Below are 17,489 nucleotides of genomic sequence, written 5' to 3'. Positions count from 1 at the left end.
ATTTTGGGGAGACAATAGTTGGGAAATGAAAACTTCTGAGATCTTTCACCCTGTTCTTATTTATTTTTTAATTACAATATCAAGTTCTCAAACAATGGAGCTTGTGTTCCATAATATCTTAAAAATTGCAATAAGATATTTGTTTGCATTCTCAAAATCTGTAGTGTAACAAAGTTCAGGTGTGAAGATTCATAGACAAAAATAATACCAAAGTGTATTAGTGTCTTATTATATTGGGTAACAGATGCCATCTACTGCACAGTGATATCCATTTTGAACACATTGACATTTCAATGTTTCTTGATATGGGTGAAAAATAGGATGTCCAGTTAAAAATATATGGAAGATAGCAGGTATTTAGCTCTGAAAAGTCTACCAAATCTATAATTTCCATTTCAATATAATCTATAATCCAATATGATTTAGCCTTTAGGTATAGTAGCACAAAACCTTCACTATGTAGAAAAATTAGAATGATCAAGTTCAATTTCAATTCGACACAGTAATACCTATATTCGTATTCTGTATTCATGTAGTGCGTAATATTTTAAAATGGACCCTCAAAATCCATACTTTCAGAGTTAAATTATCACTGGACGTTACTCGTCTGCATGCCTATACAGTGAGGCGCTTTAGATTGATGCAAGTGAATTGTGAGAGGTTGCTTAAATTGTGACTGCATCATTTCATATTTTCAAGTCCACAGTTGAAATCCAAGAGCCTTTTGGTCAGTCTCACCATATTTATCTTTGACCTCAGTCAGAGGATGGATTTTGAGATGTTAGGGTGAAGACTTAACATTGAACCTGTATAAAATCTCTAAGAGTGCACTGGTAGACCACTGACCTGTGCAAATTACATCAGCCAAGCGATAATGAACAAAAACTCATTGAGGCCTTGTGGTCAGGACTGGAGATATAACCCCAAAGATTTTAAATCTAATTTCTTAAAAAAAATAAAAAATAAAAAAAATGTTTTTCGCGTGATCACAAACACTACAGCTTCATGCATTCTGAGGGTCACATAAATCTCTCCTACACATTTTACATTTTGGAGGACAGTGAATACGGGAAGAATAAAGTGTCATAAAAAGACAACCCTCAATTAAGGAAATTAGATCATACTAAAATATTAAACTTGGTGGGTTGATGAATGCCATGCCCATGCTTTAACAATACTTTGACAATGAAATGACAAAATACAAACAATATTGTGGATGAAATAAACAGAGTTAAGTTTTTTCTTTTAATCTATTCAATTAATCCAGAGACCATAACCCATTAAGGACGGTAAGCCCTTTTGTGGTTTTCACCTTTTCAAGATGGGAACTCATTTTTGGGTTGTTGTTGCCATGTACAATATATAGCAACATCTTTTTTTGTAATTTTTTAATAAATATTTGAAGTTTTTCAGAAAACTTAAGTCACAATTTCCACTGTGTTTTTAGAACCGGCCTCAGGTCTGACAAGCTTGGCTGCCACAGAGAGCTAACACTACACTTGGCAGTCTAATTTCATTCCAGTAATTATTTGAACTGCAATTATTCTAAAAATCATAATATGGCACTGACTTTACACTAAAACAGATTGCAGTTTCGTACATACAAACGCTTCAGGTAAATTGAACAATGTATTGAAGATAGATAAAATGATAAAAGAAAATACAAAATAAAAACACAGAAACAACTCAAAGCAGAGGGAAATCACACAACAAAAACATGTGTTAGGTACTCTTACTGCCCAGTCTCTTGAAGACGCTGACGGACCCAATGTCCATCTGGGCTCCCTGGCTCTCCCCAGCTCCTGCTCCTGTCCCAGTACTGCTGCTGACCTTGGAGCTGGCTACTGCCAGTCTGGCCTTGACTTTTGGCCTGGTGCTGGTCACCCTGTTGTCCTGTGTGTCTGCTGGCAGGTCTGGGGAATTGGTGCCCGTGTGCGTGGCAGGGAGTTTGCCCAGTCTCTGAAGCACACTAAGCTTGGCAGGGGGGATGCCTTCGGGTGCAGAAGGCGATGAGGAGGTGGGAGCATCAGAGGAGGGTAGCTTGTATTTGCCTCCCAGGCGACGGAGCGTGGTGGGTGCTGGTTTAAGGCGATGGAGTATGGTGGGTTTGGGGGCGGTCTCTTTCTTTTTGGAAGCAGCTGGCTTCTTGAGGACACCAGAATACTTGAGGACACCAGCATACTGGAGTACAGAGCCATCTCCATCACTGTCATCTTCTTCCTCCACATCCATATGCAACTTGCCTGCCTTCAACACATCTTCCTGTTCATCCGCTCTGCCTAGACGACTGAACACACCCGTAGGCTAGAGGGAGAAAAAGAAGAGAAAAAGTTATGAATAAAGATCAACCTGTGCACAATGTATGTCTGGCTGTTAAATATAACTGAAAGTCTTACTTTGCTGTTGCTTGTCGTCATTTCAACCTGCGATTCATCACCAAGTCTCTCAAACACAGATGTCCGCTTCCCACCTTTTTAATGGAAAAAAGTTGATAAACATTTAGAAAGATAAAACTTTATACGCTTCAAAAAAGGGCTGAAGAATATATTGTTAGCGTTATCTAGATGAGGTATGCAACCTAACAGTTTGCCCCAAAATTATGGTTAACTGGAGTTACCACCTTGGTCTGAACCATTTTGAACCAGGACAAATCCTGGCGATATTCAAATGCGGAAAAGACACCGACAGATTGAGAGGAAGCACTTGTAAGGGACAATGGATAAAATTACCCCATTGCAAGGAGGGAAGATACTCAAGCAGCCCCTGGTTTGCAGTTTGTATTCTGTTCAGTTAGCAGAAAGTTGAACCATGTTAGTGTGCATTAAGTTTGTTAGGGAAAACGTTTAGGGAGCTTGCATTTAAGAGCCCAGGGCCAATGGGCGTACCTTTGCTGGCCTGCTGGGCCAGGATGCGGCGTGTGCGTGCCGTGGTGCCTTTGGGCATGTTGACGATGTACTTGCCTTCCATCTCTGCTGTCACACGACGACGCTTCACCATGGGTAAACCATTCCCCTCGTCTGCTGGTCGAGTCACCACTGAAACCATGAATGAATGATGTAAGCATGTCAGACTGAACTTATAAAAACAAAGAAATGTTAAGGGTTAGGGATAAAAAATGCCATATCGGTATCGGAATGGTCTCAATCTGCATTTAATTTGTGTACTCATCTCATTCAGTAGTGAAAACAGACACTTGGACAAGAGTATAGGCTATTTATTGATTGAATACTTTTAACAGGATTTGGGCCAAGCCCCTATAGGGCCTAGGCTTGTTTCCATTGTTGGCCTCTGTATAATATTTGCAGATACCCTGCAAATAATCGGAGATCGGATATAATTTCATAATCGTGCACCCCTTTAGGACCGAGGTCGGTTCTAAAAACGCCTTCTAAATACTGAACTTACTGAAGTTTTCAGAATTCTTTCAAATATTAATTAAAATAAAATAAAAATGTTAAGCTGCTAATATACTGTAGATAGCAACAAAAACACAAAAGGGGTTCCCATCCAGAAGGGGTAAAACACCAAAAGGGGTTCCCGTCCTGAATGGGTTTAATATAAAAGATCAAAAACACTTATGTTATATACCTGCTTTGCCATTCTTGCTTGCCTGTTTGTTGGACACAGTGACAGAGAGGTCTTGGCGGCGGGCTGGAGTGCTTGGTGGGGAGTCGCTGCTCAAGGCGTTGGCAATCATACGAGTGGCGGCTAAGACGGAAAATAAATACATTATTTGTCTCAACTTACTAGTTGTATTGAAATGTTTACATTTGCTCTAATTTGGCATGAGATAGTGAATTCCAACATAGTGCATATGGTGTGTGAAATAATATTAACACAATAATCATTGTTTAGTTAACATCATTGACTATGAAAAAGCCAAGTGGAATTTCTTAAGTGTCCTATTACTAATTATTTCTAGGATTGAGGACTTGTGATACCAACAGGTAACATTCAATTGAATACTGCATATATACACTGTATACACAAACATACTTAGTATAAAAACAATACTTGCAGCTCTAATGGAAACGGCATCAAAATAAAAACTATCGACGATGAAAATAATTCTTAACAGAAATTAATTAGATACTCACGGGTACTGGCAGTTCGTCTTAGCTCAGCCTGAACACTGGTCTGTCCTAAGACGATGGCCTCAGTAGCCATTTTGCACATATCCTGCAATTAGAGTTACAAATGTTACAGACAGAACAACAAGGTTATTCATAGGAGAATGAATTATATTACTGGGGGAAATAAATGTGCATATTTCATTATTAAATAGAAAGACCAACAGAGAACAAAAAGTGTCATAAACAAGTATAACGTGACTTAAAGTTAGTGTGAAGTGCAACAGAAAACAAGTTGTGTTATATGACAATCACACTTCAAGACAATTTTGTAAATAAACACAAGGCACTGTTCTACTGATTAAAAGTCAATTTACATACATATCTGGCCACAATACTTTATTCCATTATAAAAAGCTAGTTGAAGAATAGCTTCATGAAGAAGAGAAAACGATTGCAATAATTAAAACTAAAATAATAATAACTGAAATTAATTGTACTTCTCCCTCCAAAAGAAATTGACAAACACCCAAATCAAATGTAGATGTTAACATTGTTCCCTCATCAGTCCTCACCTGTCTGTAAACCTTCTTGCCATGTTTGAGGATGGCAATGATGTCACCTATTACAGTGATGCCCAGGTCCATCATGAGTTCCTTACTGAGGTCCATCAACATGTTCTTCTGGATTCTACAGTGAGACAAAGAGAGTTATCTATCAACCAACTTTCTTTTACAACACAACTTTACAAATTCAGTTTTGCATCAATTTCTTTAAATGCTCAACATTATTTGACAGTTACCTGTAGGCCTGTCACAATTATTACATAATCGTCTAATAGCAATTATTTTAGATAATCGCAATTGTTTTTGCAAAATCGTTTCCATGTTGAAATTGTTTCAAACATTTTCAAAAAGTAGTGAAAATAGCAGATCTACATGCTCACAATGAATGTAGGTTGTGAGCTTGTAGATCGGCCATTTCCACTATTAATGTTTTCTTTGAATATTTAGGTTATTTGTCATATCTGCCCTGTGTAACTTCAAAGCCCAAAAGACAAACAGAAATGTAATTTGTATTCATGAGCCTGTGTTCAACAACAAAAACACAATTAAATTGTTAGTGGCAATTAATTGTGCGACAATGAATCGTCACATACAGTTCATAGTTACAATTTATAGTTACCTGTTGTCCACAAAGGAAACAGCATAGGTCACAGCTAGGCCGGCAGGGATTCCACAATCCTTGAAGAACTGAATCCATTCTGATGTGGCTGAAGAGGAATAAGGGATAGAGGGAGTGTGATAGACATAATAAATTAAAATGGCTAGTCCCCTGCAGAGCCACACTCTGCACACACCTGTTATACAGGTTTGGACTGTACTGAATAGAGCTGGGTGTGATCCTATTTACATGTGTGTCATTAGGCTCTGAAAGAGAGAGATTTTCTGGGATATCGACAGATGGCCTACCCACAACAACTCTGACCCCATGATACCGCAGAATAAATACAAGTAGTGTAACACAGAGGCAGGGTTTTCTGCAAAGGAACTTAAGGAAGTGACACTAAAGCCAAGCTACACTCACCCTTTCCTTTGAACTCCCCTCAAAACCTGATCATTGTCATGGCTTTGGCACCAATTTAAAGCCTGGGATTCAAACCAAGTTCTCCCGGACAGGAAGGGCGCTAAAGCCAAACATGTTAACCACTAGTCAAAGAGGGAAATCCTCGTGGGAGTCGTGGCCATGGGCGATATTAGCCTTTTGGTCTTCAGGCATAGGTTCTGAACCACAATCATACAGTTCAGTTGTTAAAGGGTAGCAAAAGTGTCAGTAAGAGGTCATTTTATTTTGCAGTATAATTTTTCTAGTCATTAATTTAATATAATATACATTTACTTCCGAGGTGAAGCCACACAAATATTTCTGCTGTAACAGTTAGGCTGGGTCCAACAAGCTGAAGTCACATAACACATGCTGAAAGTGACCAGCTGCATGTTATTTTTAAAAACATGATGTAGCACCTTATGGTGGGGGTAGAATTAAGCAGGGCTCGGCCTCTGAGGTCACAAGCTCACAGTCAATGCTAACATACAAGTACAAACTGGGAATCCAATGATAGCAAACATCATATTGGTTTAAGAACGAATGTTAAAAAGGGGTGACATCTTGTTTATTTCATTGCACGAGAGTGCCTCAAATGTAATGTGATGTATGCTACTCTTCTGGCCTATTCTCCACACAGACTTGAACATGAAGCACATTAAAAGGGCGAATATAGGGCCAGATGAATAAATGGTCAATTAACTGCATGATGTCAAATTTCTGATTCCATTATAAACAGTGAAATGACTTAAAATGGCCAAACATGGCAATGTCGCATCGACAAATATACGTTAGCAAAGTAAAACCATGGTAATTGATCTGCCATCTGTTATAGTTGTGACAGTGTTACGAATATAGATGTATCAACAATCTCAAAGGATATGATTTTATTTGTTAGTTTTCTTAGCTAAAATAACATCCATTAGATACACAGATCGCACATTATGGCTAAATACAAAACCCATGGGTAATATAAGTGTATTAATGTTGAAAACTTAATTCTCATAATGCGTTAAAACAAGAACAGCGCCTCATCTCAAAGCTATTTAAAGTAGGTGGCTAACATTAGCGTAATAATTTAATGTTGGTTTCAGATAGAGCCTAGTAGCTAACTGTTAGCTCTGCTATTGCGGGTGCTATCGACTCCAGTACATGTATAAACACTCTTTGAGCAAAAATAATAATACTACCGACATCGTCTTTATGTGATTGACTGTCTAAAACAAACGACGGCGAACTATTCACGCAAATCGCCAAAAATAATCACAATGTATGGGCCCTTGTTTTCTTACCTGTTGTCACGGACGCCATGTTTTTTGCAATGTACTGTGTGTGCGTGTGTGGTCGGTGATCTGCTGCGGCTGTGCGCGCGCCGCGTTCAGCTCAGCTGCATCCGGTGACTGTCGTTGTGCTCAGGTTCGAGTTGCGATATTGAGGGGGCAGAAAACAGCCCAGTCACGTGGTTCATGTACTCGCCGCACAAAGCATTCCGTAAACTTCCGGTTGTCCCCTTTCAATACTTTCGGTTGTCCCCATTCAATAGTAGTCTATGTAGAAGAGCCGCCATTGGACTGGCCCGACTGTGGCCCCATGAAGTGAACGGAGTTTGCGTACCTTTGTCTTCTCTACGGCTCTGAGGTTCAGCATTGAGGGGACAGAAAACTGAGCACGCCGCTCGAGCGCTGATCATGCAGCCTGGAGAAAGTGGAGAGTGACAAGCTGGAGTTTTACATTGTTTTCAAGTACCGGTATTTCAACAATAGTACAGTACATAGGCCAGATGCCTCCTCCTCATTATCGGATATCGTTGCCATAAAAAGGGACAATGTGATTTTTGTATTGCTAGTTGCTACATATCTGTAGTTTATGAAACAATGTGATAGCAATGTCAAAATGGCAGCTGATTACGTTTTCGGCCCTTTTATCTGATGTGCCTGTTTTGTGGGTGTCTCTATATTGCCCGTAGGTGTGCACTATATGCACATTTTCAGTGCAAAAACTCCTCTAGTTACGTGGATTACAACCGTACACACAGACAGACAGAGACGGGGTGCATTTATAGTTATTTTATTTTATTTTATTTTATTTTATTTTATTTTATTTTATTTTATTTTATTTTATTTTATTTTATTTTATTTTATTTTATTTTATTTTATTTTATTTTATTTTATTTTATTTTATTTTATTTTATTTTATTTTATTTTATTTTATTTTATTTTATTTTATTTTATTTTTAAATCACAATGTAACAATATATGTAAAAATGAAAAAGACAAAAACCTTGACAATATGTTGTTTAATTACTTTTTTCACAATTAAGAATTGAATGGTTAGAGGTTTAACCATCATTAAAGGGGATAGCTCACTCAGCCTTCACAGTCCATATACAGTGAGAAAGGAATCTAAAAGAGGGTAAGAGAGCAAGAATAAGAGAAAGGGGAGAAATTAAATAGAAATGTAAAAAATAAAAATAATAATACTATAGTATATTTGCTTTATTTGGTCCTCTCAGAGTGTGGTAAAACCATGTAAGTGAGAACTTTTTAAGAGAAAGGTAGTATTGTATAAGCAACTGCAGCGAACTATTGAGATACATTAGTTAGTACTAATGTACATTAGTACATTAGTTAGTACTTCAGCGTGATAATGTAATTTCTATATCCTCCAGGACAAGCTTCAGTCCTTGGCTGTTTAAATCTGTGTTAAGTGTTAAAAAATACATAATTTGATTCACAGAGAGCATTTTTTAAATCTACAGTTAAAAATGTGATGCAGCTTAGGTTGAGCATTGAATGGAGAAAAACAATAGCACATTTGAGAGAGAGACAACCTCATGTAACGTCATAAAAAAGAAAACGTCTCTAAAATTATAAACAAAAGTAAACTTTTCACAAGAATCAAGTCTGGTCAAAGGGACATAAAACTAAATGATACAATAACATTTAAGTGATATTTTAACAGAGATTGACGATCAAAGCCATATTTAATTGCACTGAACACAGTAGCAGATTGAGATTGAGCTGCAAATTATTTGCTACATCATAATTCATCTAAGAGGATAATAAGTATTGCCTTTCATAAACTGTAAAAGAAAAAAAATAGTCCTAACATTGTGAAATAAACGATAACATCCTAGAGAAAAAATAATCAGACTTACATGTTGGATAACTTGGATATTGCCAGGTAGAGGTACAGTATACAGTATGAGTTCAATGGGACAAACACTTTAATAACTTTTACCGTCATTTTACAATTCCAACCTTTATTTTTCCCTTTTGGTTTATTCTCCTGATTCATTAGCAAGTGATAATTTGAATTCAGAAAGATTTTGAGTGTAGTTGGAAAACATTAATTCATTGTAAATATCTGCAGTGTAGTGTGGTAGAGTGAAAAGGCCATATAAGATCAATATGCAACATATTAACAACCTCATCGACAATTGATTATTATACTTATATTCAATGAGCAACCTCTGCATTTGGGAATACATCCAAAAGAAAAGAAAAGCTGCTCATCAGCTTCCTTTAAAATGTAAAATTGCTTCAATTTTACCAATTCATATTGTGTGGAATAGATAGCACCACAGAATCTATGTACATGAGAACCAATGGATATGCTTTATGCTTATTCTGAGAGCAGAACATCATCATTTCACATTCACATTGTTATTGTTCTTAGATGGAGAAAAGCATCTTCAACATTAAGTATGTTAAATATAGGTCTAACAAAGAAAAAACATAAAAAGATCTGTCCCATTTCTGACTACCTAAGGCCACACTAGACATAATATTATTTATGTTTTAATTAAATTAATACTTAAGTATTAGCATTTAATACTATATACTCAGAATGAAAATCCTTATGCTACAAAGGCAGTTGATTAGACTGATTGAGGTGTTTTATTAGCAATGGATTAACATGCTTTGTGAAAACTGCACACAAATAACCAATCCTTAAAACAATTATGACATTATGTTACAGTTTACACAATGTTTAAATACTTCTCATATTGTTTATTTCTTCGTCTTGGAACTGGTGAGTATCAAGGACCATTTAAGCCTAATATATATGCTTCATCGCACAACAGTGTGTCACTGCATAAATTAGGGTGTCAGGAGGCATTGGGACAGACCTCGCTAACAAAAACAAACCAACAAAGGCAAAAGCACTAATTTGTTAACTTGCATCATAGACACAATACATTTAATACATCTTCCTGGATAATGTGTTTTATATCTAAAACATATAAATACACATAGACAGCGACAGAGAGATTGAGTTCATGTTGATGGACCGGGGATAACTGTGGGTTTTATTATTATTATAGTTTTTGTTCGTTTAGAAAAATATCCATTTTAAAACTAGTCGCAACAACATCACCCTGTTTTTCTTCATTGACAAAAATATTCCATTTAGATCTGAAAACATTCATACTTTACAATCATGGTCCATACACTTAAATATACATGTTTCCTGTATATATGTAACTGCATATAGGCTTACAATTAGAACTTTTGACACAGAAAATACTTTCATAGTGCACAACATGCCTCTGAAGTTGCCAAATGAAAATATAATAAAAAGAATGATATAATACATGGTAATAATAATAGTAACAATAATGATGGAATGTCAAAACACACACACACACACACACACACACACACACACACACACACACACACACACACACACACACACACACACACACACACACACACACACACACACACAACAAACACACACACACACACACCCACAAAACAGACTTTGGCAGCAACAGTACAATTAAGAGCAGAGGACAAAGCAAACAAAAATAAAACAAAAATATATAACAATTCTCACTCAAACATATAGGAAAATAAATTGTACAAATTCACAGGCAAATAAAGAACGCTAACTCTGAAACGTCACCTCGCATTTTCTCCCCTCCATTTCCGGGTTTTGTTTTGGGCACACATTAACCTCAATAAAGAAAGAAATAAATGGGCTAAGTGGCTCTGAGTGGACACACTCACAATGAATGTACCCCAAAATACAGAGAACACTGAACCCAATGCTTAGAGGTTGTCCAAAATCACTCAAAACAGAAGTCTCCTCAGAATAAAGGCATCGGTTATCATCTGGACAATAACATAGAGCTGACAGACTGAACAAGAAAATCTCAGAAACGCTCCTTGTCAAAGAACTGTCAAATGACCACATTAAAATAACCACATCATGTATACATTTTCTCAACTCTGAATAAATAAGTCTGTGACAATAGGACAATTCAGAGACTTGATAGCAGTCGTATGAATGTGTGTGTGGGCCGAGGGTGGGTTAGGCTTTGTGGTATAGAGGTGGAATTATGAAGGGTAAGAGTAAGAACTAAGAGGTCACCCTTCCACACAGATGATAAGAGATGGATTTTCCTTTTTTGCTTTGTTTTCCTCATTTTCCTCATTGATTGTCAAAGGGAATGAGTATCCTTTGTAATCAATTCTCTATGATATGACCTTTACATTGGATCAAACTTCTTTCTTTCCCTATAATTCTCCCTTTGTCCTCATTCAACCACCATCACACCACATGAACACAAATCATTTGTACGTCCAATGGCTCAGCAGAAGACAGTGGCATCCCTCTTGCATTTTGTGTTCTTCGTTTTAAATTATTTTGTCCATGTGCAATGTGCAAGTGTGAATATATTTGATTTCGAAGCTGTAATGGTCTGCATGGAGATATACACTCCAAAAACAAAACAATCTTCTGTAGGGGCTTGCATCCATGTGGGGTAGTGCATGGGGGGCGTGTTAGGTTGATCGGTGCTCACTCGAGGTCCCAAGGGTTGGATGGGGTCTTCGGGCTCTCATGGGTTGAAGACTTCAGAGAGAGGGACATACACAGAAACAGGAGGAGAAATATAGATGTGGAGATGGCACGGTGGCAGTTTGGCAGGGAGGCAGGTAGGTGGCAGAAGTTTAAAAAAAGACAGGAAAGAGCAAAAAAGACAGAGGAGGCTGTTTGATTTCAGATCCCCAACTTTGCCACGTCCCAGCTAATGAAGAAGCAGAGAAACCGAAAAATGGAAAAATAGATGGCAGCGGGAACACTGGGGGAGGGGGTGACCAATGAGGGCTGGGTGGAGGGAGGTCATGGGTGGCTTGTGGGATTGCAAGGTGAGCTTGTGGTATTTTTGTCATTGCACTGTACATGTAACATAATGAAAGTATTCATTATTTGTAAGCCAGGCATTTTTAGAGCACTTGCCAGTAAGTGGCAACGTCGATAGCACATGTTTCATGACACAACTCGTATTTGCGTATTGTGTCCAGGTACATTTAATCTAATCTCGACATAAGGATAACAATTAATGTGATTGTTGTCATGTCAGATTGTATGCTTATTATGTATTAAGTATTGATATGATTTAATACATGTCTGATGTGTGTCAATGTGCTTTGTATGGCTCTTGTTTTAGGATACGTGTTGGAATGTCTAAATATGAATCCAATTTATTGTGTTTTTTGTTTTTTGAGTTGGAAGTATGCAATGCCAATATGTACATGTTGATATGTGTCGGCGTGTCTGTCTGTCTGTCAGTCGGTCAGAGCGCCAGCAGCGATGGCGAGTTCAAGGAATCGGATGACTGCTCGCTACTGCTGTTCCGCTGGTTTGCACTGACCCCGCAGGTACCCTCTGGGTAGGTGAACACAAATGAAGATGTGTATGAGGGGTTGTAGCTGACAGCGGACATGCCGTCGTAGTTATCACCACCACCACCGCTGCCGCCACTGTCACTGGCCATCAGGCATGGTGGACCAGCCATCAGTGGCTCATTTGAGCAATAGAAAGAACTAGAAAATGCTACCTCCTGCATCATCCCTGGCTGAGGCTGCTGCTGTTGTTGTCGCGGAACCACCGGCTGGGACTGTGTGGAGGCCGGGTGAGTCGTGTAGGCAGGAGGCAGGTAGAAAGCGTCTTCCTTCACAGTCAAGCCCACGATGGAGACAGGTGGCAGGTGCTGGGGAGCGAGCTGGGCCTGGGCCGGCGGGAGCTGCACAGAGATAGAGCTCAGCTGGTCCTGGTATGGGATCTTACAACCCGGTTGGTGGGCTACCAGAACAAACTCCAAACGTTCCTTCTCCTTCTGCAACTCAGATATCTCTGACTCCAGCTCTGCCTTCTCCTCTTCCAGGATGTCTGTCTCCTGCAGGCAGAAGAGAGGAGGACAAGAGGAGAAAGGAAAATAAAATGAAGGGGAGCAGAGAGGTGGATGGGTGACGGAGATTGAGTGAAGAATATGCAGGTTTGAAGACAATGTATTTGTCTGATTATCTGTGGAGGAAGCTGCACTCCCCCTTAGTAATACCAATACCATCATAGAAACGTATCCCTTACAACTTACATTATGCTACAGTGTGGTCATAAGTACTGCATAGCTGAACATAGCCTTACTACTGCATTCATTAACATCAACGACCATGGGCACCAATGCACCATGGGTAACAGCAGGTCATATTTAATTATCATGACAAGCTCTTCTTTTCTTTTCTTAATTGTTTATATTTTTGTGCCCTCATATATATGTCATTGTTCCACTAAAGTGAAAGTGTCCTTGTTCAAGGCATATTGCACACCGCTTTATACTGCACACCTGTGGTCATGTTATAAAACATCTAGCATGCACAGGTCAAGTTGCATATAATGATGCCATGAGAATACTTCTTAAACAACCCAGAGGGGGCAGTGCTAGCCAGATGTTTGTCACTGCTGGAGTGAGGACTTTTAAAGCACTTCTAAGAAATCTAATGTTTAAGTTTATGAAAAGGCTGGATGTGTCGACAAACAGTGTCATTGTAGCGCTTTCAAGCCCCTCAGTGAGCTGTTCACATTACACATCAAGATTAAGGGTACACTGGCTAAAATGCCTATATGTTCTGCCTGTGGGTTAAGTTATGTAAGTTATGTATTTGTTTTACATTCTTTTATGATTTTTATTCCCTGTTGTATCTTGTATGTTAAGTTAACCCCGTGTATGTATCTCTATGGACCCGAGTCTGCTAATAAAGTTGAATTGAATTGAATTGAATAGGGCAAATGCAAAGACGAATGGGAATATCATTTGGAGCAGCTCCATGCATCATTCCGTCTTTGCCACTGGCTTCCATTGACAATCAATGGTAGACTTCTTTCTCTGATTTTATTACATGTTTATTTGTATCTGTTAAAATGCTAATAAGGTGTTGATCATAATTATCATGACAAACTCACCGACTGCAGTCTGTCAGTGAGCTCTCGCCGTCTGTTCCGACATTTGGCAGCAGCCAACTTGTTCCTCTCACGTCTGACACGCCTCTTCTCCTCCTCCTCAGGAGTTAGCTGGATAGAGAAAGCAAGAGGGATTTAGGAAGGCTAAATATTTAGCTTTCATTCTACTTTACAATGAGCTTTCATTGTGTCCCTCACCATTAAGCGATTAAATGTTTTTAAACTCCTCAATCACTAACATCTAAGTATTATATATATGGTGATTTAATAATTACACAACCAAATGAGAAACCACACAAGCACACACTTACTAACACACCAACATCTCCATCGTCACTCACAGACTCCAATCGAGTGCGGCGACGGGTTCGGGACTGACGGATGGGACCCGAGGCCGGGGTCTCTGAACCTGCCGGGGTGAACTCAGATGGGGAAGAGTAGCTGGGACCTGGTATGTCATATGGGTCAACCAGAGACACAGGCTGGGTCATGGTGGAGGTCCCAGCGGTGCCGCTGTTCTGTCCAGAAGCCTGGGAGGAGCTGAGGGTCGGTTGCACCATCCACTGCAGGTCCTGGCTGCTGGTGATGGCCGTGACAGTGGGCACAAAGGTACCAGGCATCTCCACCGCTCCAGTGCTGCCCCCAGGATCGTTATCCACACTGCCTAACCCACCTCCTGCTGATACACACTCCTATAGGAGGGAACATGGAGAATGTCAGTGAAGTCAATGAATACTGAGTAGCCTATGTCAGTGAGTCAAAACTAGTATGTCAGTAACATCAACACAGCAACACAGACACTCTTTTTAACCGACTATAATATTTATTAGCCTATATTAATAATAATAGCAAACAGTACTAATTGCACTGCATATGACAATGGTAGGCCTATTATACATGAGGAAATGTTTTCTAATTCAAATCCATTTTTCACTTTAGTAAAATAGGCTAAGATTATGTTCAGCCCAAATGTGTCATTGATCTTTTATGTTTAATTTATTTACACGCTCCATTGATGCCAAAAGGAGTTCAAACTTGCATTAATATTCATACAAACAACGAGTATCCGAGCAGTCACCTAAACCAATCACATCTCTCCAATGCGTCTCCCCTCCTCTTTCCTCTCCTCCCCGTCACACCCCCATGTGTTCCCCTTAGCAACGCGACGTAACACTCCAAAATAGAACGCATTTACGTCACCGCAGAAGAGAGCGTGGAGAGAAGCAAGCGAAGGTGGAGCTTCAGTACATACGTATGAGAGTCATCCGTTCTGCTGCGGCATGCTATGCTGCTGCTGCTGTAAACCTAGAACCTACCACGTTGTCACACAGCAGGATGGATGCTGTGCTGTGTTTGCCTATGTTTATCTATCAACTACAGTGACAATAGGCATTCAAATAAACACTACACTACACAGTCAAAGCCAGGCATAATAGTGCCAATCACACCACATTTTTGCTGATATAAAGATTTAATTTTAGCCTAGATACATTTGGAAGGACTGCGCAGGCTTATATACACAAATAAATAATATATTATACCAGTAAGACGCGTGACAGTTATCGCCGCGAGTTTGTTTAATAATAACCCATTATTTTAATTACTGACTGACCTATGGTGTGTTTATTTTTAACATATACCTATAGTTAGAAGTTACCTGTGGTGCACTGGTAGTCGGTGGGCTCCCGAAGGAGTCCACGGAAGACAGGTACTGGGACTCTATGGATGGAGATGAACTTCCACGGGAACCGCTATCGAGGTCGCCGGGGAACCCTTGGAACATTTCCCCGGAGGGAGCGAGGTTGAATGTGAAACCTACAGTTCCCGGAGAAAGTGCGATATCACCTGCAGTAGTGGATTAACGATAAGTAGGGGTTAAACTGCTGAAAGACATTATAGGCAATGCTATCCATATAGCTGCTTCCATGTTGCCAAAGATTTGCTCCACAATAACCGATACTTATATACTGGCTTCATATTCGCCAGTCGCCGCTGTCCCGTTATCATGTCATATTACACTAGTGTTTCATAGAGCGGTAGCTTACAAATTCACATATACTTTTGTGATTGCATTTGCGTTAAATGACAGATGAAGCAAAGACTGACTTTACCGAAGTTGAACTTTTTGGTAGAATCTTGTAAGATGTTCTTGGTTTCTTTCCAAAGAAGTTGCATGAAGAACAGTAATCCAGCTTCCTCGGAAGGGAAGTAACTCCAGATGTTGCAAACTGCTTTAAATCCAAGAAATATGCACTTATAGATCCATGTAAAGTCTGCTATGTGTAAACTGCACTCTGATGAACGGTATAGTCCAGGTTTCACGGTAGCTCAAGTCTTATGAATGAAATCCCCATCGCATAAAACCATTTCAAGCAAACTAAGGTACCGCCTTCGGTGTTCCGCTGACGTACGTGCCCATATATGGACTGAGTTCGGCTGTTTGTTGTGTATCCTTGGTGACGTGAGGGAATCCCTCTCCCACTGAAATAGACTACTAGCGTGCCTCGCGGACAATAATAGATTTTTTTTACTATCACAACCACGAGATATTTCTCACCGTCTAACAATTTCTAAATGCGAATAGACCTTTTGTGGAATTGTGTTGCTAGGGAACAGCTTGGGTCCAAGTTTATTTCCTGTCAGCTATCGACAAACACTGCAACAGGAAATAAACTTGATTGATTGATTGATTGATTGATTGATTGACAGTTTGCAAAGACAAGAAAGCGTATAGTTCAATACAAGGTCACTCTTTTAATAGGATTTTAAATCCAAGAAAGTACTATACATTGCTTTTCCATTTTCATCACATGTTTATGGTGTGAAAATGTCTATCAAGAAACATTGATCTGTTTACAAATGCTGACAAATACTTGTGTAAAATCTAATATTATCAAGGGTGATTTCATAATTTCATAATTTTGCCTGGAAAAAAAGAAGAAAAGAGACAATCCGGGCACAAAAAGAAAAAAATTGAATAGCCTTTAAAGCAACTGCGCCAACATGTTTCGACCATAACATGGTCATCAGGGCAGTATCAATAACTTAGCCTATATAGCCTACTGTAAATTCTGGTCCATTTTAATTAAATGTCTAGCATTTAGGTTAAAGGTTATGTTTCCTGAATCGAAGTGACGTTGTGCAATAGTTCCGTTGAGCCATCCCATCCCATTCCCTTGACCGATATATTATGCAAGGAAGCAGGGCTGAGCTCGCTCGAGGAAGGAATCCCGTCAAAGGAGGGGATATCCCCTTGTAAAGTTTCTCACGGCACGCCCTCGGGAGCTCCCCAAGCTCTCCAAACTTGAAGAATGAGAGGGTGGGTATGGCCTGTGCTGGGCCATAATAGGCCAATAATAATAATAATAAGTATATCAAACTTGCAACTATAAGGCGACTATACTGAATGAAAACTTAGAATAGGCTACATGTTGAATTATCCTACAATAATTCGTGAATTTTGGTATAACCACTGCATGGCCTTATTCATGTCAGTAAGTCAGTTTTTCTTTTTTCTTTTTACCAGAAAATATTCCTACATGAAGTGGGCAGCAGCAGTGA

The 17,489-nt window shown here is 39.2% G+C and overlaps 2 protein-coding genes across 4 annotated transcripts; both read right to left on the bottom strand.

Annotated features, from left to right (window-relative positions):
- Positions 1-61: 61 nt before the first annotated feature.
- Positions 62-7,008, bottom strand: cUnh19orf47 (chromosome Un C19orf47 homolog). Of its 2 annotated transcripts, none has more exons than XM_080771718.1 (8): positions 6,968-7,008; positions 5,256-5,343; positions 4,646-4,760; positions 4,098-4,179; positions 3,589-3,708; positions 2,886-3,035; positions 2,397-2,470; positions 62-2,304 (listed from the first exon to the last, which is right to left on the bottom strand). In XM_080771718.1, exons 1-8 carry the CDS (start codon positions 6,984-6,986, stop codon positions 1,723-1,725), a joined length of 1,230 nt encoding a protein of 409 aa, XP_080627844.1. In that variant the 5' UTR covers positions 6,987-7,008; the 3' UTR covers positions 62-1,722. The 2 variants fall into 2 exon arrangements, with proteins under 2 accessions (XP_080627844.1, XP_080627845.1); XM_080771719.1 differs by having other exon boundaries at positions 2,961-3,035.
- A 3,871-nt stretch (positions 7,009-10,879) lies between these two features.
- On the bottom strand, positions 10,880-16,250 carry fosb (FBJ murine osteosarcoma viral oncogene homolog B). 2 transcript variants are annotated; one of them, XM_080773162.1, is made up of 6 exons: positions 16,040-16,250; positions 15,586-15,773; positions 14,240-14,620; positions 13,932-14,039; positions 12,529-12,867; positions 10,880-11,540 (listed from the first exon to the last, which is right to left on the bottom strand). In XM_080773162.1, the coding sequence occupies exons 1-6, from the start codon at positions 16,101-16,103 to the stop codon at positions 11,487-11,489; spliced, it is 1,134 nt and encodes a 377-aa protein (XP_080629288.1). In that variant the 5' UTR covers positions 16,104-16,250; the 3' UTR covers positions 10,880-11,486. The 2 variants fall into 2 exon arrangements, with proteins under 2 accessions (XP_080629288.1, XP_080629287.1); XM_080773161.1 differs by having other exon boundaries at positions 10,880-12,867.
- Positions 16,251-17,489: the final 1,239 nt, after the last annotated feature.

The sequence above is a fragment of the Protomyctophum bolini genome (genome assembly GCF_963924005.1).
Source record: "Protomyctophum bolini genome assembly, chromosome: 9".
NCBI classification, from domain to species: Eukaryota; Metazoa; Chordata; class Actinopteri; order Myctophiformes; family Myctophidae; genus Protomyctophum; species Protomyctophum bolini.
This window is presented reverse-complemented; position numbering and strand designations above follow the sequence as displayed.

Coding starts and splice junctions, on each gene's coding strand:
- fosb (XM_080773161.1), bottom strand. CDS start 16,103: ATGCAACTTCTTTGGAAAGAAACCAAGAACATCTTACAAGATTCTACC. Junction 15,774..16,039: donor TACCAAAAAGTTCAACTTCG/GTAAAGTCAGTC, acceptor CCACTACTGCAG/GTGATATCGCACTTTCTCCG. Junction 12,868..13,931: donor TCACTGACAGACTGCAGTCG/GTGAGTTTGTCA, acceptor TTCTGCCTGCAG/GAGACAGACATCCTGGAAGA.
- cUnh19orf47 (XM_080771718.1), bottom strand. Junction 4,180..4,645: donor GCAAGAAGGTTTACAGACAG/GTGAGGACTGAT, acceptor CTCTAATTGCAG/GATATGTGCAAAATGGCTAC. Junction 3,036..3,588: donor AAGCAAGAATGGCAAAGCAG/GTATATAACATA, acceptor TCATGGTTTCAG/TGGTGACTCGACCAGCAGAC.